Source organism: Chionomys nivalis, chromosome 11, assembly GCF_950005125.1.
Source record: "Chionomys nivalis chromosome 11, mChiNiv1.1, whole genome shotgun sequence".
Classification (NCBI taxonomy): Eukaryota; Metazoa; Chordata; class Mammalia; order Rodentia; family Cricetidae; genus Chionomys; species Chionomys nivalis.
This window is the reverse complement of record NC_080096.1, coordinates 12,530,753-12,555,747: the sequence shown is the minus strand read 5'-3', so window position 1 is coordinate 12,555,747 and position 24,995 is coordinate 12,530,753. Positions and strand designations below refer to the sequence as shown.

Here is a 24,995-nt window from a genome sequence, read left to right as displayed (position 1 = left end):
TTGTGTTAATCCCCATCTTGGCAGTCCTGATACTCAGCCCCAGCTCGGGCAGGCAGAGGTACCGGAAGGAGTTGCAGCCTCACTGACTAACTCTGTCCTTCACTTGCTATGTGGCCCTGATTCAGTGCCTTAACCTCTCTGTGCCTAATGTCCTCATTCATAAAATGGGGGAAAGAATAGGCTCCAGCAGCGTTTTTAATGCCAATTAAGGGTATTAATATTCATAAGGCACTTCAGAGCGTGCCCAGCACACTGTAAGTAGTACATAAATATTTGTTAAATAAATATGCCTTGCTTACTTCGAAGGGTTGTGGTGGGATCATCAGATGATAAACACGTGAAAATCCACCCTCCGTGGTGAAAATCCATGCAAACGGATCACAGCTGTGAGCTCCATTTAAGTCTCTGTTTCCCCAAGGTAGCTCCCGTCACTATGCAATGGAGTACTGGATGTTAGGGGCCGACTCAGAGATCCCCTCCACCCAGGATGATCCACTGGCCAGGGAACCACAGACAGCTCTAAGTGGCTATACCAGGGATTCAGTCGCCCAAAGTGTGAAGCAGGAATAAAGAGAGTTCATTTCTCTCAGGGCTGAGGGAAGTACTGGGTGCAAGACCCAGACGACACTCCTAGTCCTCCGGACATAGCCAGGAACTGTATGCAGGCCTTACTGAGGCCATGGCTGAGCTGATGAAGAGCCAGGACTCGGGCACCAGGGATTGTCAGGACCCCAGGAGATGGATGCTGGGTAGCTGGGCAGACTTGGTGGTGTGCAACAGCAACGTTCGGCCAGTGCTGGCCATTTGGGTGGGCACCCAGCTTTGGGCCAGAAGAGGCGGCAGGTGTTTATCCAAAGGCTCTAGCTGGACCTAATGTGTTTGCCCAACCGCTTACTCCCAGATAAGAGGCCTGGAGATGAGCCGATAAGCTGGGAGCAATTAACTCTCCCCAGGGGGAGTCACAAAGCCTTCCCGCAGAGAGAGATGCTACCCAGTCCACACTCAGGGCCTTTGGGTTCACAGGCGATGGGTGAAGGCCTAGCTCTGGAGGGGCCTGAGTGACGGCTATGTCTTGGCCTGTGTACAGTCTCAGTGGCTGGCAGAGGGTGGACAGAGATATGTCTCCACAACTGTGTATGGCCTCCCAAGGAATGGGAACTGAAGGGTGGGGTCAGGAGGCCTCAGAAGGGAGGTGTGGCCTTCCATTCACCCGTCCATCTACTCGCTCATTCATTCCCTGTCTCGTCTGTTTCCTCCTTTCGTCCCTCATTCATTCACTCACTCACTCACTCATTCATTCATTCGTTCACACATTCAGTCACTCCCGTTTCCAACGACTCGCTCGCTCTCTCACTCATCTCTTTCTCTGTCACCTCCTCAGAGCGCTGCCTGCTCCCCAGCCGCTCTAGCATCCGCTCTCCCACTGGCACCAGTTCCTTGGAAGGTGGCACACTGAAGCCCAGCACATGGTAGGAACTGGACAAATGACCTCCTGGGTGTGAGATGAGTCTCACTTGGTTCTCACCTACAAAGGCAATGCTCCCAGAATGCTCTTGGTGCTCAGAATGCCCTGGCTCTCGGAGGAGGGAGACACTCTGTGAGCATCAGGGACAGATGCGGTCAACCTTCAGGGACCCCATTTGCACAGGAACCCTGTTGTTGGGCCTAGGCTGCGGGGAGAGAGGGAGGGTGTGCACCTTAGGGGTGTGTCACTAGTGGCTAAGGTGAGGATCACAGTTCCTGTGCTCACTGGGTGCTGTGGTGCCAGGTGCAGGGGACGGTCTCACGTCAGAGGGGACAGAGGGATATTGCCAGTCTTCCAATAGGCCTAAATCAAAAAACCTAAAGTCCAAGATTCTCCAAGGTCTGTAGCCTTCTGGAAGGTGTGTGACGACATAAGAGGGAAATTCCACACTGCAAAAGTTGTCTGGTGCCTGGAACCACTCTGATCTTTTCTGAACTTCCCGGTGGGCTCTGTGTTTAAAATGCAGATGAGACAATCTAATTCCAAGTGACCATTTAGACACCAGTCCCATCTCCAGGGTAATACACTAGGCAATGCCAGTCCAAAGCCCGAATTCTGAAAGCATTCTCACCCGAGAATTTTTGCAGGGTGTTCAGCCTGCACCCCAGCCAGCCATGCTCAGCAGCGCTCGCTCAAATCCCATCTGGTCACATGATGTGATCCCGTAATGGGGAAGGGCTGTTAGAAGCAGACACTGTGGGCTCAGAGAGGTGGAGTCATTTGCTCAAGGCCACACAGTAAACATGTGTGAGTTCATTCTATTACTCTGTACACACAGTTTCCCCCAGAGCGGGCATCTAGGAAATCCAGGTCTGGAGGCAGACACGCCGGTGCTCCATGCAGCAGAGGTAAGGTGGGGGCTGGTGGCCCCGACTCCCCTGCTCCAGCCCTGGCCTGGAGGCTGTCTTCACTCCCAGCCCTGGTGAACCTCTGCTTTCCCTGCCCCCTCCTAGTCGGAGGCTCTAATTTTAGCCAGCCACAAAGTCAGATGGAGGGAGCTTTTAAACCCGGACTGATTTATGCTTTTGCTTAATTGCTCCAAAAAAGTGCTCTGCATCTTAGGGGGAGGCAGGGTGGAGACGGCTCTATTTAGGTGAAGAATTTAAAGCTAAGTTCTTACCAGCCTGGCAAAGAAGAGGAACCCACTTCACTTGTCACCGGGGTCCCCTCCTGCTCCTGCCTGTCTAGTCTATATTGTCTCTGTGCTTGCTCTGCTGGCCACTAGGGTAGGAAGTAGGGACCACCAGAAACACCATGGCACCCTCCACAGCCTCAAGCACAGCAGAACATAGAGGAGTAGTCACAGCAGGCGTGTGGTGGGCGGGCAGTTTGGGTTTTCGGGATTCTGCCAAGGAAGGACTGAGGGGTCCCTTCCACTACCTTGGCCACCCCTCTGCAGCAAGTTGGGGTCACCCAGGTTGAATGACCTCTCCAAGGGTGTTCACAGAGGACCCCACTCCTTAGACAGGCGATCTGCCATTTGCACACACACACACACTCAGAGGCAAGACTCCAGCAGTCTAGTCCTTAGGCAGGCTGGGCCCGCAAGGTCAGAGACTGGCAGTAAATCCCAGGAGAGCCTCAGGGCCCTGTGGATGGCCAAGTCTCTTTCTGTCCACTGGCCCATGTGCCTATCTCATGCTGTGTAAACACTGTACCCTCTCAGTGCTGGGCGCTGGGGCAGCAGATACCTTGAAGCAGATGAATCCAAGCAACAGAGACTCTGGCATTACACAGAACCAGCAGCAAGAGAAGTGTGGGGTTCTGACTACAGCAGGGTCAGAAACCCATGGCCTCCCTTGGCAAGGTTGTCTCCACTTGCCCCTGCTATCCCAAGCCTGCACCCTGGAGTGACAGGTGACAGAAGGGTCAAGAGAAGAATGTGGCTACCAATCTTCAAATAATCAGGAAAGACTTTTCTCTCTCTCTTTCCACTGGGTAGAAAACAGAAAAGGGCATCAGGGTTGCTAGATGGACGGAGCCTGGATCCCTATAACTTAGTGTGGAGAAAAGCCAGCTGCAGTGGGCCCTTGGATGAGCAGAAAAACAGACAGCAGGTGAGCCCTCTGAGGGCAGCTGGAGGCTTGCTTGTTACAGCACCACATGGCTAACTGCTACACCCTACAAAGAGCCATTCTGTGAGTGAGAGAATTACTTAATTTGACTTTTATAGCAACCACGTGTGGCAGCTGTTTCCCATTTAAACACTGGAAAACCGAGGCTGAGGGAGGTGAAGTTACTTGCCCAGGGCCACACAGATGGTAGATTGGGGAGGGGGCTCCAAGACTGGCATCTGATTCCCGTACCCAATATCCAGATGACACACTCAGAGCAGGAGATATAAATGAGGGAGTTGTGGCTGGAGATGGCGATGCTACACCTTCCCTTGTCTCTGGGTACAGAAGAGGGGTCAGGAAGTCAACCATGGGCCACCAGTATGTCCTATTCCTAAGACACATGGAAAGGAAAGAACAAAAGCCCCTTATTGGTATCCTGTCCCCGAGCTGGGACAAGAGGTTCTCTGGTGCTGTGCCCAATTCCATAAGAAGTGGAAAAACCTTGGATGGCTTTTCCCGATTCACAGGGAGCCCTCGTCTCTTCTCCGGGGGAAAGGGGACATGACTGGGTGGGGGTGGCGCAGTGGGTTAAGTACTTTTTGTGAGACTGTGAGTTTGAGACTCTGGAGCCCGTGTGAGCTGGACATGGCGGTATGTTACTGTGAGCCCACTTCTCCTGTGGTGAGATGGGAGGCGAAGGCAGGAGAATCCCCAGAAGCTCTGGGGCCAGCTACTCCAGAATATGCAGTGTGTTGGGGTCTCAGAATAGATGGAAAGTGATTGCCAACACCTGCCCCCTCACCTCTGCATGCATGCCATGCACACGTGACTTGCAATCATGCACACAGACATGCCCACTGTCCTAAGTTGTTGGAAGGCCGTACTGTTCATAGTGGCATCCAATACCCGCCAAGGTTCTGGTCACAACCCTATCCCCTCCACATTCATCAGCCAGTCTCTCAACCTCAGCCCTTCACCAAGAAGCAGGCATAGCTTAACTTTGATCCTGAATTTGAGTAACCCAGGGCACAAGTCAAACCCCAACCAGGCCGTGCAGATGAACTCAGAGCCATCCATTCCTGAGGAGGTCCCAGAAGGGCACATAGTAGGGGTAAATCCTTGACAAAGACACCAGGAAGCTGGGCAGGGCCCCTCTGCTGACTCCCTGCCTGGAATCCTCCCATCAGGCATTCCCCCACCTCTCATGCACAATAGCCTCCCCCTCCTCTGCTTGAGTGAGGCTTCTCTCAGCTCCATAACGCTACGCCACTAATAAGATTAAAACGTATCTCCTTCTCGCAGCATCGATTCATAGTGCTGATTTACCACTGCTTCTCGGCTGCTACAAAACGGATGTGCCGGCCGACACCTTAATCTCTATCCATCTCACTGCCAGCAAATAACTGCTAATTAATACCTTTCTGCTTCCCATCGCCTGCCAGCTCCGAGGGACGTCAATACATATGGGCTCCCTGCCACCTAGCCCACTGTGCCCTCCCTGGGGCCTAGGGGACCCAGAGGCCATTTGAGGACCCAGTGGAACTGATCGGGCGAGGGGTAGATCGCCAGGGCTATAGCTCTGCTCCCACCCCATCAGACACACTCTAGCAGGAAGCAGAAGAGGAGTCAGAAGTGATAGACTCACCCAGCTCCCCTAAAAACAGCACCCCGTCTGTCCTTAGTTTCCTCACCTGCCAACTAAAGACAGTGAAGGACCCACCATGGAGCCATCCAGAGTAGGTCCAGTATGTGTTTGTGCCCAGCTCCTACTCCGCATTTTTGGACTCAGAATGCCTTGTTTCTGGGATCCAAGGCCAAAAGAGCGCCAGGGATTGCAGGTGACAGTAATGTGGACATCTGGGTAAGGATTCCCTGAGAAGGGGTCAGCAACTAGCACACACCTTGGCTAGGAGGAGCTGAACTCTTCCCATTTCCCTTCCTCCCCTTGTTCAGCTCAAGGACACCACCTCTGAGAAGCCACCCTGGATCATCCCTCCTCCCACCCCAGACCCTTCACCGTCTCCTCTGTTCACTGCAGGGCCACAGCCAGATGTTTACAGCTGCCTCATCTGCTCCATTGTCAGTCCTGGGTCCCAGATAATGCCACATCGGCTGACACATGGTAGATCGGTCAGTTAGTTAATCAAGTTGATTGCAACAGTTAACAACAACAACAACAGTAATAATACGGAGAGCAAGACGCTCCCTCCTCCCTTCTCTCAAGACACCTCCAGTCCTTCAAGGAGACTTCACAGACATTGCCACCACATGTGTTCCGTGACTACCAACAAAAGCACCACGGCCTCCACTCTCCATCACCCCAGCAGCATCTTCTGGGCAGTGTGTGGGGGGGTGGCTTCCCAAGAAGATCTAACCAAATGTTTGTGCTTTCTCAGGGTCCCAAGCCCAAACTCATAAGTCGCTGGGTGGGCACCAATCATCCCTGTGGTCATCAGGGGACGGAGAGTAACTCCTCTTGGGACAGGACACTGGTCTGGTCTTGGATTTGCAGAGAGCCTGAAGGAAGGGTCATAAACTGAAGACTAGGGACATGTTCCCTGTGCTGTGTGACTCTGGTTTGGACCTTCATTGTCTCTGAGCCCATCCTCCAAATGGCTACTACAAGACCAGACACATGAGATGTGTGAACACCTCGCAGGGCTCTCTCTCTAAATCCCAGAGTCTGTGTGCATCTGCAGGGTTCCCTCCTCACAGCAGCGCGTAACACGTGGCTCAGGCCCTGCTCAGACAGGAGGGGTGGGAACGGCCAGCAGCTGTGCCAGCCAGAGCCAGCTCGGGTGCTCTTAATAAAACACAATGAAGCGTGGGATCCTAGAACATTTCTGTTAATTCAAGGCTCCCACGAGGTGAGGCGGAGCTGTTGGCTAGCAGTGGAGAAGGCGGGGCACAGGGGTGTCTTAGGGAAGGGTGTGGAGATGGAGAGGGGTGTCTCCACAGCAACCCACATGGTACTGTATGGGAGGTGGGAAGAATCTAAGTGGCCCAGGACAACTCATAGCTCCCTAAGCCTTACTGTCCCCATACAGAAGTGATGAGAGAGGATCCCAAACATGGCACCCTGAGGTTGAGACCTCCCTTCATTCTCCTGTCCTCACCCCTGAAAGCTTTACTCAGTTTTGCTACTTCCCTATGCAGGAAAGAACAAACAGAAATCCCCACATCAGGAGTGAGCTGCCCCTAAGCCTCCATCCTGACCCATGTACCAAGCTGTCATCATGACTCCTGTGCCACCTCCTGATTGGTACCATGGTACCCAGTGGGAAACTGGGGCTTCCCAGAAGCAAGTCTAGAAACTCTGAGTCAGTCAAATACTGGCTACCCCTTCCTGCTTTCCAAAGCCCTCTCAGGCCCCATCCGAGTCCCTGTAAACTCCAAGCCCAGCCTCCAGCCGCATGGTCCTACCATGATGACCAGGTGTTGCTTTTGTTTGCAGCCCCAGCACCTGAAGCTTAGCAGTTGTGAAGCAGTCAGGACCCTCCCCACTGAACCCCACATGTGGCCATCACTCCTTTTAACCTTCTTGCTACTAGTAGGGTGCCTCTCCCCACTCATGGAGACCTTTGCTCTCTAGTATTGCCCTTGAGGAGACAGCTCAAGAGGAAAGCCTCTACCTTAGTCTCATTCCCCACACGTCCAATGCCTGCTGTGCCACTTGCAATACAGTGGGAAGCCAGTAAATGCTTGTTGGAGAAAGATGGGTGGTGGGTGGGTGGATGGATGGATGGATGGATGGATGGATGGATGGATGGATGAAAGGATAGGTAGATGAATGGGAAGACAGATGAATAAGAGTATAGATAGGTACATGATAGATGGATGGGTGAGAGAATGGACAATGGATGGATGAATGGATGGATGGGTGGATGGATGGATGGATGGATGGATGGATGGATGAAAATACAAATGAATGAAAAGATGGGTGAATGGGGTAGGTAGATATGAGTGGATGAAAGAATGAGTAAGAGATGGATGGATGGGGATGGATGGATGGATGGATGGATGGATGGATGGATGGATGCATATATGGGTGAATGCTTGGGTGGATGAGAGGATGGATGTATAGATAGATAGACAGATGGATGCATATGGGAGTGAATGCTTGGTTGGATGAGAGGGTGAATGTATAGATAGAGGGACAGATGGATACAATACACAAGTGGATAAATGGATCTACGGGCAGGCAGATGAATAGAGCACAGAAGCTAGGATTCTTCCATCCTTGCTTGCTCATCTGGCTTTGGAGTTCTAGTGAACCCAACCATACCTCTGGGTGTCTCTGGTGTGAGGGTCCTAAGCTCCTGGTGAGCAGACACACACCGACTCCCCAAACTCTGTAGATTACTGAATCATTCCAGGGCACATGCTAGGGTATGGGGGAGGGTCTGAAGATGAGTTATAAGGCATTATTGGGCTCCACAGTGTGTGAGCTTGGCAGGTTACCCCCAAATATTGAATGAATGAATGAATGAATGATTGAAGTGATGCCTCAGAGAAGACTCTTATCACATGAGAAGGACTCAGTGCAAAGGACGTGGGTTTGAACAGAGAGTTTGACATGTACAAAAATCAAAAGTCCTAGGGCAGCTCAGTGTGGAAAGGCAGACCTTTCTGTGTAGTTTTGTGTGTCCCTAGTGGCCCTCCTTGTATGCAACCCTCCTCCACTTCTTCCTCAACAATTAACAATGGGTTTCCTTGGAGTCGTGCTCTCTGGGGTTCTAGGAGGAGGAAGAGTTGTCTGCAGAGCCTGTGTGCTCACCCATCACCATGGACCATGCCTCCCTTGTCAACCACTCACCTACACAACCCCACCCCACCTGTCTGCTCAGCTTCACACGGCACACTAGATACAACCACACAATCTGCCTCTATGGCTCATTTCTGTGAAAAACAATGCTGATTAAGTAAAATCCTTTAAAGTTTAGAGACCTGGGTCGCATGCTTTCTGCAGGAAGCTGTTAGCCATGTCCTATAAAGAAGTAATAATCACGAGGCCAGAGATAACAGTGCACAGGGAACATCTCCCACTGATGGAGATGCGCAGAAGGACAGGCCCTGCGACCTTCCCAGTGACCCATTCATAAGGTCCTGGAGTCCCAGAGCTCCACCAAGAGCTACATGAAGTCTGGATGGGAGGCCAGCAGTGATCGGGTTAAACCAAGTGAGCAGAGAGACAAGCAGGCAGAAAACAGGACCACACACTAGTCATGCTACCTTGAGAAAGCGACATAACATCTCTGGGGCTGCAGTTTCTTTTGCCTGTTAAGAAGATGCTATGGGAGTGATTTCAACCAGCCGAGAGCAGACACAGTGTTGGGCACACAGAGGATGATCAGAGAACATTTGCTCTTGGTTCCACTTGCAGTGGACCTGGGCCTGGGCAGCCCCATCTTGGACTGTGAGTTCAGAACTGTCCCCTGGTACACACGGGTGACAGAGTACTGGCAACCATTGGCCCCAGAGGACTATTCAGTGGGAAGAGCCTCTCATGAGTCCCAGGATGGAGCTGCGAGTGCAGCTGCATCTTAGTCCCCTGTCCCACTGCTGTGACTAAAACACCCAGACAAAAGAAATCAAGAGGGAAAGGTTTACTTGGTTTTACAGTTTAAGGACGCAGCAGTCCATCATGATGGGGAAGTCATGGTGGCAAGAGTGTGAGGCAACTGGTCACATGGCATCCACAGTCATGTGACCAAGCAGGAACGTGATGAATGCTGGTGCTCAATTCACTTTCTGCTTCTTGTTCTGCCCATGACCCCAGGTGTAGGCGTGTCTTCCCATCTTAATTACTTAATCAAGGCAGTCCCTTGATGATGGGTTGAAGGTTGACCTAGCTTAGATGACCCCACACAGATGCCTGGGGACTTGTCTCCTAGGTGACTCCAGGTCCTGTTACATTGACACCAGGGACTTGCAGTTCACACCTGGGAAACCACCTCATAGCTGGTCTAGCTGACTGCCACTGAAGCTGTCTGGGACCTGCAGTGTGTCACACCTCACCCTATTTCTCTCTCTGCCTTCCCGAACTCCAAGCACCCCAGGCCCTTTGTAGACAAAGTTCTCCGTTTTTGCAGCTCCCGTGTTTCCCATGCAAAGTTCTAAACAATCTTCAAGACCTAATCATGCGTGGCCCTCTCTAGTTATCTTCAGTTTACACGTAGATTAGTGATTCCCCAGCCCGTGTCCCCCATGGACTTGGTGGCTCTCCCCATTTTAGACTTTCTAATAGAAATCATTGATTTATGAGTCTGTGTCCACTTGAGGACAATGATATTAGCCAACTTTAGTCCCACATGGAGGACAGGGTCCAACCCAGAGCTGATGCTTACGGCCTGGACAGGTCTGTGCTCCAGGCATGTATGGCAATTGCATTGTCCCTTGTCCCTCTTGCATCTACTCCTGAGAAGGGTCCTACAGGGGGTGATGTTTCATCTCAGGACTGTGGTTTCTTGAGCAAGTGGCTTAACCTCTCTGAGCCGCAGTTTTTCGTTTTGTAAAATGTGGGTCCCTGCAGCTGAGGGAAGCACCAGCTGGGTCTTTAGGAGCCCTCGTGGACACAAGTGAACTTGTCTTACACACACTGCTGTGGAAGATTCCATCCTTCAGCACTTCAGGAGAGTGGATGGGAGGGTTAATGCAGGCAGGATGTCTCACAGACATCAGCTCCTGAGGCCCAAGACCCCCAGACTGGGGGGACTTCCCACCAAACCAGTCCTTTTCAAGGTCCCTGCAGCCACCTTGAGGTCAATTAGGAGCTGTGTCTTGGAGAACCAGCCACACGAATGTTTGAATATAAACCACTAGTCATTCAGTCAGTATCGTAAGTCATACACTACGCTCAGCGCAAGACAAACGGAGCCATTTCAGCTTGACTTTCAGAGAGCCATCATGGGAACAGTAAGGGCAGGATGTTCCAAGGACAAAGGTCACAGAAAGGGGACTTGGGTTGATAGCTCATCTGAGTACAAGGAGGAGCACACCCACCAGCACCCACTATCGGGGGGAGGGAGGATAGAATTCTTGGATGACCTAGCTCCTTGCCCTAGGAGCGTGGACAGAGACCAGACACAGAACACAGAGTGGTCCTTATCAAACAATTTAACAGTCTGGTACACAGAGAAGGTAATAAGCGTGGAACTATCACCTACTCCCCAAGGTGGCGCCAGACGTCCTGAAGGCTCAGGACACAAAGCCAGCTGGGAGGGGTGGGGAGGGGAGGAATGGGGGGGGACAAAGATCTAGAATAGGGCCTATTCAGAAGCAGAGCCAAGGGCAGGGCTAGCTGCATGGAAGGTCATAAGTCAACTTGAGGCATGGGAGTTCTGTCTTGCCCCCAGCACTTCAGAGGTGGTGCCAGAAAAGAAATTGTTGCTGGCATTTGTCACAGCGAATTTTCGCCAAGCACCGTGTGCACCAGTCTCTCCTGAATTTCAACTGGCAAAATTAGTTGGCATCAAAGTCAATTTGAACCTTCAGGTAGATGGAGGAGGGAGCCGGGGACGGGGAAGTTGCCGGTCAGGAGGAAAGAGCTTGAGCGGGAAAGTGGGTGGGCAGACTAGGGATGTTCTCAGACTTTGGGGCCAGCTTCTCCCTGCTGAGAGCACTCTAAAATAAAACCTTAAAGTAGAGGAAGACTCCGCACCTCCCCCCATGAGGCTCACTCATCGGCCTCCTCCCCTTACCTGCGCCTGTGAGGCAGAGTGGCCGCTGGGGAGCACCTGCTTGGAGTAGTGAGGTTGGAGACTGTTGGTGATGGATGTGGCTTGGGTGTCACACGGCAAGAGCCAGTGGGGATGTGAGGAAAGATGATCAGAATGGATCTAAGAAGAAAGGACATCTCCGTGGGAAACAGAGTGGAAAATAGACCGGGAATGATGAATCAGTGCACCCTGAGGTGAAGTCATCCATCAGAGAGACGGCCCGGGGATCAGGGAGGCCCAGGGATTCTGCAGCATCTAGAGTTGGAAGGACACATAGCCGAGGCCATCACAGCCCAGTGTGGAAGCTGGCACACCCCGTGCACACTGTGGTGACCCTCTCTGCGGGGAAACCTGTCACGGGCCCTGTCACTGTGACAATGAGAGTATAGTTAGCGTACCAAGCTCTGCTTACATCACCACCACCATCACACCGGGCTACACAGAGCACATCCTCCCCTGACAAATGGGGAAACTGAGGCTTGACGGGAGTAGATACTTCTCTCATGCTGGCAGGAAAGCCCACTCTGCTTTGGCTGTGTGCTGAGCGCCTCAGAGGCTGACCTGGGACTTTCAGCTGTTGCTCAATGGGCACCAACACAGACTCCTAGGCATTTTGCCCCTCTTTAGGTCCCTGGCAAGTCCCCTCTGTCCAGGCCATCATGCCCTCAGGCAGCTTCTATGCCTACTGCTTCCTGGTCTCCACAGTTCCCCAGGCTACTGGGGACCCAATCCCTGCACCAACAGCCCTATGTCACCTTGAGCACTCACAGATCATGCAGGCGGTACCCCAGAAGCCCCAGCCCATTCCTTGTCTATCAAAGGCTCCCGCCCCACCCAGTGGCTCACAATCACATTCCCCACCCCCTCCGCAGACCACCTGATCCGTGCCACCTGCTCTGAATTGCACTTAACATTTTTCTTTAACTCCCCTTGTTATTTACTTAGATCAAGCCACTTTAAAGAAAGAGAGAGTGAGAATTTAAATCATGGCCCCAAATGGCAAGCCAACACCAGTTGCTTTAAATAGACCAAGAAACCAATGACGAAGAGAGCCTGGCTGGCACGTGAGGCATCTTACTCCCTCTCGCTTATGGAAGGCTGGCGGCCCCAGTGATGGAACTCTGCCTTCGACAGGGCCCTGCTATGTAGCCTAGGCTAGCCTGGTACCTGCTATGTAGTTCAGGCTAGCCTCCAGCTCATTATTTTTTGCTGAGCAGGGAGGCCAGCGTGATAGCGCAGAGATTTCAAGATGGGTGGCATCCCCTGAGAACAGTCTGAAAAAGAAGACACAAGAGCACCCACCCCCACCCCACTCGTCGTGGCAACACCTTTCTCCATCTTAAAGGAATATGGCACAGACCCACCTGCCTGTGGGACCTGCTGAGATAGAGATGTCCCATCAGCCACCAGCCCCCATGCCAAGCGGCTTGTGTGGTCACTGGGACTGAACCTTGTTGACTCAGTCTAAGGAACACTGAGAAACTTTGCTTAATGTTTATCTTTTTATGTGGGTGTACGTGAGAGTTTGTATGTGTGTGTACATGTATGTTTGCATGTATGTGTTTATGTGAGTGTATTTGTGTGTGTATATTTACATGGATGTATTTACTCATGTGTATTTGTATATGTATAGGTGTATGTGTATTTATATGTGTACAGGTGTATCCCCACCCCATGTAGGTATATGTGGAGGTCCGAGGCTGATGCTGAACCTTTCTTCAGTTGCTTCTCCACAGGTCTTCACAGATCCTGGTGGCCCTCCTTTGTCTAGACTGTCAGGTCATCAAGCTCCCAGGACCCACCTGTCTCTGTCCTTCCTCCCCCGAGCCCTGGGGTTATGGGTGTGCACCATGCCTGGATTTTTCAGAGGTTCTGGGGATCTCACAGAAAGCACTTTACCCACCAAGCCATTTCCCTGGCCTCACAGCCATGACAGTCAACAGCTGTGGCCCTAGACTCTAAGTCCCATGACGGCCAGAACTAATTCATCCATCCTTCGGATTTCTAGAACCCAATATGGTCCCTGGTCCAGGAACCATGCAATCTTCACCTGCTGCACAAAAGAGCAGAGGAAAGGAGGATGGAGGGAGAAAAGGGGAGGACCACAGAGAGGACCTTGCTGGCTCCTGCGCCAAGAAGCCACGCCCTGCAGCCCTGGCTATCCTGGAAGCCACTAACCCTGCCCACTCAGACAGTACCAGCCTCAGGAGCCTTCACACCTCCTTGCCTCTGCCTTATCCCACCTCAAGCTCCTCAGTCAGGCGGCAGGCTCCAGACCCCCACCCCCATCCCTGGCCATACACACCGCTTCCCCTCCCATCAAGCAGCGACCCACTTCTCGGCAGCAGAAGTGAACAAAGAGGTCTTTGTGAAGTGGCCATCATGGTCGCCCCCACAGTACTCCTTCCGCCCCTGCCTGAGACAGTAGGTGCCCCGTGACAATTAGCAGCTGTTCACCTGCTTCCTGAAGCCAGGCACTTGGCCTTTGGCTATCACACACCTTGAATTTCTGCTTGATGAAATACCAGCCAGGCTGAATCAGGCAATGAACCATGAGTGCCAACTACAAACGCGGTTCCCAGTCCCCTGCCTACCCCCAGCCTGGCCTTTGTGCCCCAGAGTCTCCGCACTGCCCATCCAACCCAGAAAAATGTCAGGGCAGTCCCAGTGGACACCTTCCTTTTGGGTGGGATGTGAGCAAGCCGGAAGGAAGGGACAGAGCTGGCAAGATAATAGGAGAGCCCACAAGTAGTGACAAACAAGGCCATCGGGGAGCCTCTGCTGTAACAGAAACAAAAGGGCAAAGGGGATTGCTTGGTAAAGGAACCCAGTGGCTCAGCTGCCCCACTCCCTGGCGGCCCTTGTGATTTATGAGGCTGGGGACGGCCCCCACCCCCTGGACTGCTGCCAAGTCTCCACCAGGCACTAGAAGACCCCAGAAATCTTCTCACTGGGCAGTTCAGGGATGGGAAGCTGGAACACGTCCCCTGCATTATTCCATACGTGCTTAGGAAAGAGTCCTTCTCATCCCTTGCTTCTAGATGTGTCTTAGTAACAGGGAGGACAAGCCAGGTCAGGTGCACAAGCCTGAGTGAGATCTGGATTGCTAGACTGAGGCAGGAGGATTATGCAAGTTCAAAGCCAACGTGGTCAATTTACCAAACCCCAGTATCAAAAATAAGAAGTGCTGGGCGGTGGTGGTGGTGCACGCTTTCAGTCCCAGCACTTGGGAGGCAGAGGCAGGAGGATCTCTGGGTTTGAGTCCAGCCTGGTCTACCTAACAAGTTCCAGGACAAACAGGGCTACATTGAGGGAGTCCATTTAAAAAACAATAACAAAAAAGTTAATAAAAAAAAAAAAGTGGTCTGTGGTGTGGCTCGGAAGAAGATCACTGTGCCTATTGCACACAAGGCCCCCAGTGATGAAATAAGGAAACGAACGAACAATTGGAGGAAGAGGAGGAGATCGCTTCTTTCCTCTCTGACTCCAACACTCTGCTGCTCTAAGAGTCTGGAACTCTGAGGATTTTTGCACTGTGTCAACCTGTCTGGGCCCTGGCAGGGGTTCCACCGCTCTCCGAGAGCCAGGAGTTGTTTATAACAGGCACAGCTTGTGCAACTGTTCTACACCAGGGACCAAGGCTTCCTCGCCTCCCCTGGCAAGCCTATCCCAGCAGCCTTACATGACTTGTGCCTTTGGGGAAACCAAGGCCGGGAGCAGTGACTGCAGCCTCAAGCTCATAAATGGGGCGCATGGTGGAGACAAGACCTGACCGGGCAGGCGCCTGCTGAAGACTAGAAATTTCTCCAGAAATAGTACCCTCTCCCATCAGTCTTAGCTGTGGTCCAGGCTGTGCAGTCCTGGAAGGCCCCACTCAGGACATAGGGAGCCATGGACAGTCCCCAAAGGGCAGCGTATCTTCCTAGAGGCTACCTCAGCCCTGGCAGCCCCGCAACCATTCATCACCCAGAGAAGTTCCAGAGAGCTCCCACTTACAGGGTCAAGCTCACTTTAGCTCCTAAGGTCCAAGAGGAGACCAAATCCTGGGCCTGAGTAGCAGCAACCTCCCCCTGCTGTCCATCCGCATTCTGTCCTGCGCCAGTCTGGTCGCTGGCCACCCCTTTTGGCTCAGTGGTATAATTTTGTTCTTCTGTCTTCCTTGGACCCCTTCCTCACTATCAGGGGTATCCAAGCTCTTAACAGTGAAAGACATTGTAATAAAACCACACACACACACATACACACACATACACACATACACATATACACACCCAGATACAAACCCACACATACACTCACACATACATACACATAAACACATATGCACACATACATACACATATATACACACAAACAATGCACATACACACATACATACACACATACACTACACACACACACACACCTTAAGGTTTTAAGTTAGCTTATGATGTTGTGTTTGTAGCAATTCAAAGCTGTGTGTGACTGTGACTCTGGGACTCTTTGAACTAAACAAAGGCTTACTGTGTCCCTGTCCATACAGCCTTCCTGGGCCAGCTCTCTCATCACCAGGCCCCATTTCTGTCGCCTGTTTAATGATTCGCTCTCTCTGACGACTGTTTTTAAGCCGAGAGGTACTGTGTAAATAGGTGTCCACACCCTGGGGATCTTTCGTGAGGGTCACGTTAGGTCTGAGGTGGCCGTTATTAGTGGATTCAAAGTCAACCTGAAGTGGTGCCAAGCCAAGGATGGGAGAGTCCACGTAGCCTGCCAGAAACTTATGGACCACAAACCCCAGGCCCCATTGCATCACGTGTGTGTCATGGAAAATCTCCCTCCATCCCCCAGCCATTGTTTTATACTTACTTACATTTATTTATATGAGACAGGGTCTCACGTAGCCCTTATTGGCCTCAAACTATACAACTACGAATGACCTTGAGCTCTTGATCCTCCCATCTCTAGGATAAGGTTGCAGGCATCTGTCACCATTCCTGGTGTGTGTCACCATTCCAGGGCCTTGTGCATGGTAGGCCAGCGCTCTAACAATGGAGCCACGCCCCCAGTCTCCTGCTCTTGCCCCTTAAAAGACAAAACAGCTAAGACTGAGGTGGGCAGGGACAAGTTCAGGTACACTGTGCCAGGCAGTGGCCTTCTCTAATCCCAGTTCAAGTGAGGACTGGAACTCATGAGCACTGGATACTGGGCCATAGGGATGAGAAGAAGGTAGACCCAGCAGGCCTGGGTGTCCTGCCCAGTGTTTTCTAGCAGGTTCTTCTGGAGCCCTTGTTGTGGCACTTACCCTTTCATGGATATCAAAGTGCCCCCCACAGTCAGTTGCAAGTTAGTAACAGGAAACCCTCAGGGCTGAGGAGGGCCAGGCAGAGAGAGGCCTGAAAGAGCTGCCCCCCCCCTCACTGCAGGGTGGCCTTGGGCCAGCCACAGGAGCTACCCAAGTCTCATAGCCTAGTCTGCAAAATGGAGAGGTTGTCTCACAAGTAGGGGTTCCAGGAGGGTGTAACACAAACTGTGGGTACATCTATCTGGCTAGAGTCACTGTTCAACAAATGCTTTTCATCCCCTTTCTCCTTCCTTTTCATCTCCAACATCTGGCGCCAGCCAAGGGCAGTGCCCTCCCCACTCCTGGGGAGCACACTGGCTCTGTCCACCATCTTCTACTGTTGACTGGTCTGCCCAGACACCAGCCAGAGTGACCGTGTCCTGACAATACACAGAGCTGGACAGGAGGCACATTCTCACACTTCCGACGGTGGTGGACAGAGCAGCATCAGGAGACAAGCCAGGACCAGTGTCTGTCTGAGGGTCAGGCACTGGGAAACATTCATTCATCCAGCGACCACTCTGATGACCTGCCAGTCTTCTGCAAGAGAGGCTTGTTCCAAGAGCAGAAGGCTTTCCCGGCCAGGCAGTTCTCTTATCTATCCAGACTAAATCTCACATGCTGTAAACCTCGTCATGTGCTTTCTGTAGAAGCAGGAAGCTGCCTACTGACTCCTCTAAGCAGGGGCATATGAGTCTAAAGGTTAAAAGTGACTTATTGATCCAAATAGCCCAGTTCTGAGCATCACTATGTGTTAGGGGAAGACACAATAATGAGCAGAAACAAACAGAGAAGGCCCCCATTTCACTCAGAAGAGATGACAATGTGGGTCTCAGATGGCACTCAGTGGGGCTCTGGCCTCCAGGGAAAGGCAGAACAAAGAGAGGGGACCAGCCACCTCTAGCCAGTGGACCACATGGTCCTCCCAGTGTTACTGAGAGCCATATACAGGATCCAGGGCTGTTCTTTTCAGGAAGTTGACACCACTTCTAGAGGGTTCCAGTTCCAGAGGGGCTGATGAGGAGACTGAGTAGATTCCCACCCAACACCTCCCTCTCGAGCTGAATGTGCTAAGAACACAGGGGACCCCCACCACTGGAACCCTCAGGATCTCAAATGCCTCCGCACTGTAACTGGCTCCATCTGAGCTCTTTTCCTGAGAAGGAGGCAAGTCTCACCAACACTAGGGTCTGGGAAACGACAGAGGGTAGCTTCTGAGGGCTTCATTGGCAAGAGGAGCCATCTAAGTGGTTCTCCACCTTCTTCTTCCACAGAGTATTCTGGTTACATCTGATGATCTTGTCTCGGGGAGGCCTGACCTGAGGGCCACACCTGCCTATAGCTGAGGCCATTTCTTCCCTGAAGACACACGAATGCCAGGGGGAGCAGCTCTGGCTGGAGTCATGCAACCCGAAGAGCTTGGCTCACTCACTGCCATGTAGTTTGGAAATGCTTCTAAGTGAAACCCAGAGCAGATCTGTGTGGCCAGGAGGTGAGAGAGGCTGGCAGAGATGCTAGCACAGATTCCTTCTCGGGCTAAGACCCTGGGCTCCACAGTGACTACCTCCAGTTCCTCACCTTGCATCCAGGAGCTCCTTCTGAGGAGCCTTGACCAGCCAGCAGGCCCCGTTCTTGCCTCTGATCCACTGGAAATATTCAGTGGGGCCTTGCCACCCTTTTTGTACCTGAAACTTATTCCTAAAAATGGACACCTCCTAGGGGTGACACCGTACTCTCCACCACCTGTGCTTCAAATGGAAGACCTGGCACCTTCAGCACAGACTCCAAGGGGCCACATCCGCCTTCAAGGACAACAGGGCAGCTGTGTGGGGACTGCTTCAGACCTGGCAGAAACTCCACGTCTCCACTGATGAAAAGATTCTCAGCTTGTCTGTTGTTTTAAAGGGGAGGGGTGAGTGGGGGAGGGGAGGTAACGGATCTGGGGAGGGAAGAAAAGAAGGGAAGAGAGAGGGTACAAAACAGGAGGAAAAGGAGGGGAAGGGAGGGAAAAGTGTGGGAAAGGAAAGAATTTAAATGAAAGGGAGGGGAAGAGTAGGAAGAGGAGGGGAGGGAAAGAAAGAAAAAGTATAGGAAGGAAGGGAAGGTGGGGGAAAGAAAGGTTGGGAAAGAAAAGAGAGAGAGTTTATCTCTTCAGGAACATGCCCCCCCCCCCCCCGTGCACACACACATTGGGATGAGGTCATGTTTGTTGGTCCTTCTCTTTGCAGGTATACCCTGTCCCCGGCAGATGCCCACTGATTTTCTTAATGATGACAGTGTCTACCAGTGACACGCCCTCTCCCATCTGTGCGGATGAACATACTGAATAATTCTCTTTCACCTTGAGTTTGGTGAAGGATGAAGCATGCAGACAAACCTGGGTCCCAGGAAAGTAGGGAGTATCAATCTCCCCAGGTCAAAGAGCTCAGGCTAGGAGGCAGACAGCCCAGTGCTGGCCCCTGCTCACCCCTTACTGACTGGGTGACCTTGGCAAAGTCACTTAACTCCCCTGAACCTCGGTTTCCTCCTCTGCAAAAAACGGGACTAATTTTTTGCCTCCGAGGGAGTACACGACTTAAACAAAATGTGAAAGAAAAAGCACGTAGCTGGAGCACTCACAGCCCCTTCCTCCACTAAGCAAAGGATCCACCTCCCACGGAGATGCAAGCCTCATTATGGGCGGCTGCTCCCCTGTTTGGTCAGGTCCACAGCACCATACTGCACACAATATGCATGGGCTGAGTGTACAAATGAGTGTTTGCTGGACTAGGGAGTGTCAGAGGGACAGAAAGGAAAGACAGGCTGCTGGTCACCCAGATCAAAAGCTCCCAGGATCCTAAGAACCAGTGAGCAGAACCACTGGCCTCCCATCTCCTCATGACTGGCCTCTGCAGCTCAAGTCCTGGATGGCTACAAACCAGAACATTTCCCTAAACCCCATCACCTCCTCCCCTCTCTGCCAGGCTTGCCAGAGTAGAGTGAGACGCAAGTGTACAAGCGATCCATCTTCTGAGGAGTCAGGGGACCCAGGCAGAGAGGCACACCTAGGAGTGCCTTCTCCCCCCCCCTCCGGACCACTTATCCCCCCGCCCCACGCAGCCTTGGCTGGCACACCTTGCCCACTGGAAATCTCTGCTGCCAGAGGGAACAACGGAAAGAGTCTGGGGCAGGGCCAGGAGGAAGCTGGAAGGAGCTAAGCTTCTGTTTGTGATTAATCTTGAAGAGTGGAGCCTCAGTTTCCTAATCTGTAAAAATAGGTTTATGAACCCATCTTGAGGCAGAAATGAGGACAGACCACTACAATGGAAGCTATTAAGGAGAAAAGTCGAAATCAAACCACCGCCGACAGATTCCAGCTAGGATATCTTCTAGCTAGTGATCTTGGATTGTCAAAATGCATACATATACATACATACATACATACATACATACATACATACATACATACATACATACAGTGAACAAAGACAATTCCAGGTCTGGGCACTGGCCTAAACCAAACTAGGTCAGCATAAAAGCAGAGCACCCTGCTCAAGGCACTGGGATTTGGGGGCTAGAGGTGAAAGTCACAAAGTTCAGTGATCCCAGAAGTCTAAGTTGTCCCGAGTCTACAAAACCCCCATTTATAGTAATCCAGTAATTTGACCTCCCAGGAAAATGTTCTTGAGTGTGGGAGGTGCTGTTTAGGAAGGGGCGGGACCACGGTGGCTGGATGGTGGATTCAGGTCCCATAGCCAGTCTCGGCCAGGCCCCCATTCAGTCCCCAGCAGTGGATGGAGAGGAGTGTGGTGTCCCCGGGCAGCAGGGGGTGGGATGGGGGATAGCAGAAAGAGGACTATGTGTTAAGTCCAAATACCTGCTCACAGCACCACAGCCCCTACAGTAATGAACATCGTGGAGCCAGCCCTCAGACCACACCTGATGACTCCCAGCTGCCAAACTTGTAGAGCCGCCCAACCCCCAGCCCCACGGACTCCAGCAGGCCAGGTCCCTGGACCCTTGTAGCTCTAATTAGGTCTGCCCAGTGCCCACTGCTTTCAGTGGAGAATGTTCCACAGCTGAACCAGGCAAGCCCAGAGCCTCATTTCTCCCTCCACCTCCTCAGCCTGGCGCACATTCTCTCTTTAGTGTGCGGTTTCCTTTTGCCCAGTTCAGGGTGCTTCAGGGAGTCCCTAGGTGATGTCGGAGCCCAGGGAAACAAGCCTTCTTGGAAGAGCCTGGTGCTGGAGACCGGAGCACGGGAGTGTTGCGAAGGGTATACAGGCACTTCTCCAAGTCAGCCTTTTCGCTCTGCCACCACACTGGTCGTACCCGTCCCGCGGTAATGATGGTCTTTGTCCTCCTCTGGGAGGGCCAGCGTGTTTCTGGGTGTGCTGCCTGGAATCTACCCTCCCATCTCTTCCCAGGCATCCTCCTGGCAGGTGGCTCCGCAAAGCTACACCAGATGCACCGACAGTGGGCATCGAGGCCGCCTGTAGGAAAGGCGCCCTCCTCCGGCACAGCCCGCCGGTCACGCCTCGCGAGGACTCTCCTCGCGATCCCGTCTCTAATGATGGCCTAGCCTAGAAAGGGAAAGTGAATCTTTCCCGGAGGATCTCAAGAGGAGCCTCTGTCGCCCCGGGGTCCCTGCATTTAGCACAAAGTTTCGAATCCGAGAGACCTGGGTTTGCGGAGCTGAGAGGCGAAGTGTGCTCCCACCCGTGAGTCCTGGTTCCACGCGTTCACCCGGGTACCGGGAGTCAGCGCTCCCCGCAGTCCGTGGAGGCTAGCAAGCCGACCTGAGGCTCAAGTGCGCCGGGATAGCTCTCGGCAGCCAAGCCAGAGCCAGGGCTCGCAGCTCTGGCGCCAGCTCACAGGGTGGGGTCCTGACGCAGTCGGGGATCCCCACCGGGTTCTTCCCATCCCCTTCCCTGCTTCTTTTCACTATGCGCATCCCAGGTTGAGGGAAAGGGGTGCTTCCCGTCAGATCCCCAACCCCCAATCCCGCTCCCTCCAGTGTCCAGGTGAGGGCTCCAGTGCCTTTTCCCACAAAGTCCTTCATGCCACCGCCTTCACGGTGGCGCTGGGACCCGGACCCTCCCACATACCATCTTTGCTTCTAGAGGCATCCCAAAGGGGGAGCCCTCAGTCCCAAAGTTACAGCGGGATGTGACACACTTCGGAAAATCTTTGCTCGTATTGAGGACAGAAGGTACAAAGTACTTTGGGGTCACACCAGCCCCTCTCCCATTGCATACAGGACCACCTTCCAAGACTCAAATCCTCCCATCAACAGACTAAGTCTCGCCAAAGACTGAGGGCGTTGAAGAGTGTAGTTTATTTCAGGGGCTCGCCCCTCGCAGGACAATGGCAGAGCTCATAGGCCCTTCCCAGTATGGGGGACAAGGCCTGACCCATCACTGTGGCCTGAATGGGACAGAGGCCAAGGCTGGGCTGGAGACAGTGGTTACTCTTCACATACTCTCCCCGGGGAGCCCTACTCTGGTTGTGACTTGACTTGGGGAAGGGCCTCTGTCTCTTAGGCCCTCAGGAATCCCCACCCATGACTCTTGGTCGGTTCTGCCTCTGCCCTACTGGCCAGGCTTCTGTCCCTGTTCCCTGCTGGAAAGGTCGTCAGGTTTGGCTTCCACATCATTTAAGACCCACCAGAGGGCAGTGCTGGGCAGGTTGCCCCTCCTCCCAGGCAACCCCAACCCGGGCACCCGAAACTGCCCAGCTCTGCTGGCTCTGGGCAACCCTTTGAGCTCGAGTTCCCTTCCATTTGGTTCAGTCCAGTCCAGGGCCAAGTCCATGCAGGACACACACAGCTCAAGCCCAGCCGTTGGACTCCCCTCCAGCCCCAGATGTGACCAGAGCACAGCTGAACCCCAAGCTCCCTCACGCAGCACCTGCTCCCAGACCACAAGCTTATAGGACCTGAAGTCCTGTACTTCCACGTGTAGGCAGGCACACTCCTGCCCCGCAAATCACAGAAATACAGTCACCAGCTTTTTTACATAGCCCTCCAGGGGCCAGCGAGCACACCCGGGGTACACGTGAAATGCCACACCTCACAATCCTCCTCCTAACAGGCTCGCACATGCGGCGACACTCACTCACACACTTCATACCCACACGAAGGAGTTCACACCCCCAAATACTCAGACTTTCTCTCCCACACCTCCACGTAACTGATTTAGACTCTCCGACACCCCTCACAAACACAGACCCACACACCATCATACCGGCACATCTAAATGTACTCCCGTGCCCTCCCCACGCACGACTGATTATCGGACACTCACATACAGACGCAACAAAGACACACACACACACACACACCCTGGCACAGACCCACGAAGGCTTTCTCCGAAAGACCCGTCTTCTCTTGTCAAGCTTCGTTGCACAAAAGCCCCTACTCCAGGACTGTGCCTGCTGCCCGAGTCTCGCAGAGCCACCCGGGCCCGCGCCCTTCTCGGTCCCCGCGCGCGTCCCCTGGCCCCGGGCTCCCGCGGGCGCCCGCACACTCACCGCGCGCCAGGTCCAGGATCGCGGCTAGCAGCAGGCAGGCAGCGACGCGGCGGAGGCTTGGAGCAGCTCGCATGGTGCCCAGGAGCTGGCGGAGCTGGCCGGGGCGGCGGTGGCGGCGATCGTGGTGGCGGCTGTGGGTCCCCTCGCCATGGGCTCAGACGCGCTTGTGACCCGGGCCGCCGGCCGTGGCGGTGACGAGCAGCGCGGGGCGCCACGGGGACGTTCCCATGCTACCACGACCGAGCCGCCAGGCTGCCCGGGTCTGCTCTGGGCTGTATCGGGCTGCCCCGGGTTATAAGGGCTGCACTACCGGGTTGCTCTGGACTGTAATAGGATGCTCCGGGCTGCACCAGATGTACTGACTGCACCGGCTGCGCGGAGCTGCTCTGCGATGCACGGACTGCTCCGGGCTGCACCGGACCTAGCTGGGGCGTGCAGCTGCTCCCGGCTGGTCGGTTGCACGCGGCCCAAGGCGGCTGAAGTCGGATCCGTGGCTGCAGCGGCGGAGTTTGGAGCCGAAGCTCTGCCCGCGCCGCTGCGCTCTGCCCCGCGCTCGCTCTTCTCGAGCCCCCTCCTCTCCCTCCTTCCCCGCCGCCCCGCCCCCAGCCCCCGCCCCCCGTGCCACTTTCGCCGCTGTATTCTACAGACTTTTCTTTAATCCGTTCTGGGCTGTTCGGCTCTCGTCCGCTAAGCCGATTTATTGCAGAGAGGAGAACTCGCCCCCTCCCCCTTGGCTCCTACCCTATAAACCCCCCCATCACATTACAAGTGCTTGCTTGTGAGCCGCATCCACCTACACACACACACACACACACACACACCATGCTTTGCTCCACCCGAACCCGCCCCCCCACCTCCACCTGACGGTGTCTCTAGACGCCACCTTTCATGATCTAGATGGATGTAAGCACCCTCCCTCTAGGAGAGAGATGCCTCCCCCACCCCGAGACGGGAGGGAGGGGGTCTGTGGGTCCTCGGGGCTGGCTTTGACACCATAAATGTCCTCCTCAGGGGCTTCGGGGCTTCAGTGTTCCACAAATACGGGATCCACCCCCGCACCCTGCACAGCTGCATTCTGCATCCAGGCAGGACCCAGCAAGAGAGGTAGGGGGTCTACTATCTTGGAGTCTATTGTCACGTGAAGAGGAACCAGGTGCTCTTAGTTCTTGCTGGGCGGGGAGTGAAACTACCCAAGGAACCAGAAGTTAGACTGACAAGGTCCAGAATGACCAGCAGGACCGGGGGCGGGGGGAATCTGGGCCCAGAAACCAGGACCCAGGGCTCGTTATACCGCGCTCTCCTGGGAAGTCCCAGCTCTTCTAGCTTTGCTAGGCGGCTGCATCCATTTGTTGCTCAGTTTACTCAGACGGGCAATGGGGACACTGCCAGTTCCACTGGCTGTGGTCCTTGGGAGAGAGGTGGGCAGTGAGCAATGGTTTGGCAGGTACTGGTAGAGACTGGTGCCAGGATGCCCCATGCAGTGACCTGCTCCCTTCCTTTGCCCTCTGCAGCCTCAGCACGTGGCCTCCCAACTGCAACTCAGGCTTGCCCAGCCCCTCTGCTCCTTGGGAAGGAGCGATTTGCATTTATTTAGATCTGAACGCATACGTTCACCTGAGAAGCTTTAGAATGATCCTCTCAGTAAAATAATAATAATGATCGTAATAAACCCTTATAAATAGGTGTTTGATTACAGTTTGTCCCTACGTGGGTATTTTTTTTTTTTTTGAATCAGACTAATTGGTTGCCAGCCTGATTGGGCTGGATCTGGCTTGAACGCAGGAGTCTTGGGCCTTTATCCTTCCTCTGGCTGTTCTTTGCTACCTCTTTCCCCTCCCCCAAGGCTCCTCATCTTCAAGCTGCTG

General features: G+C 53.5%; 1 protein-coding gene across 1 annotated transcript in view; it reads right to left on the bottom strand.

Annotated features, from left to right (window-relative positions):
• Positions 1-23,732, bottom strand: part of Igsf21 (immunoglobin superfamily member 21) — a 219,335-nt gene extending 195,603 nt beyond the window's left edge. The window contains exon 1 of the mRNA XM_057784390.1: positions 23,131-23,732. Within this exon, the coding sequence (XP_057640373.1) occupies positions 23,131-23,203 (73 nt within the window). The 5' untranslated portion in view covers positions 23,204-23,732. The remainder of the gene's footprint in view (positions 1-23,130) is intronic.
• Positions 23,733-24,995: the final 1,263 nt, after the last annotated feature.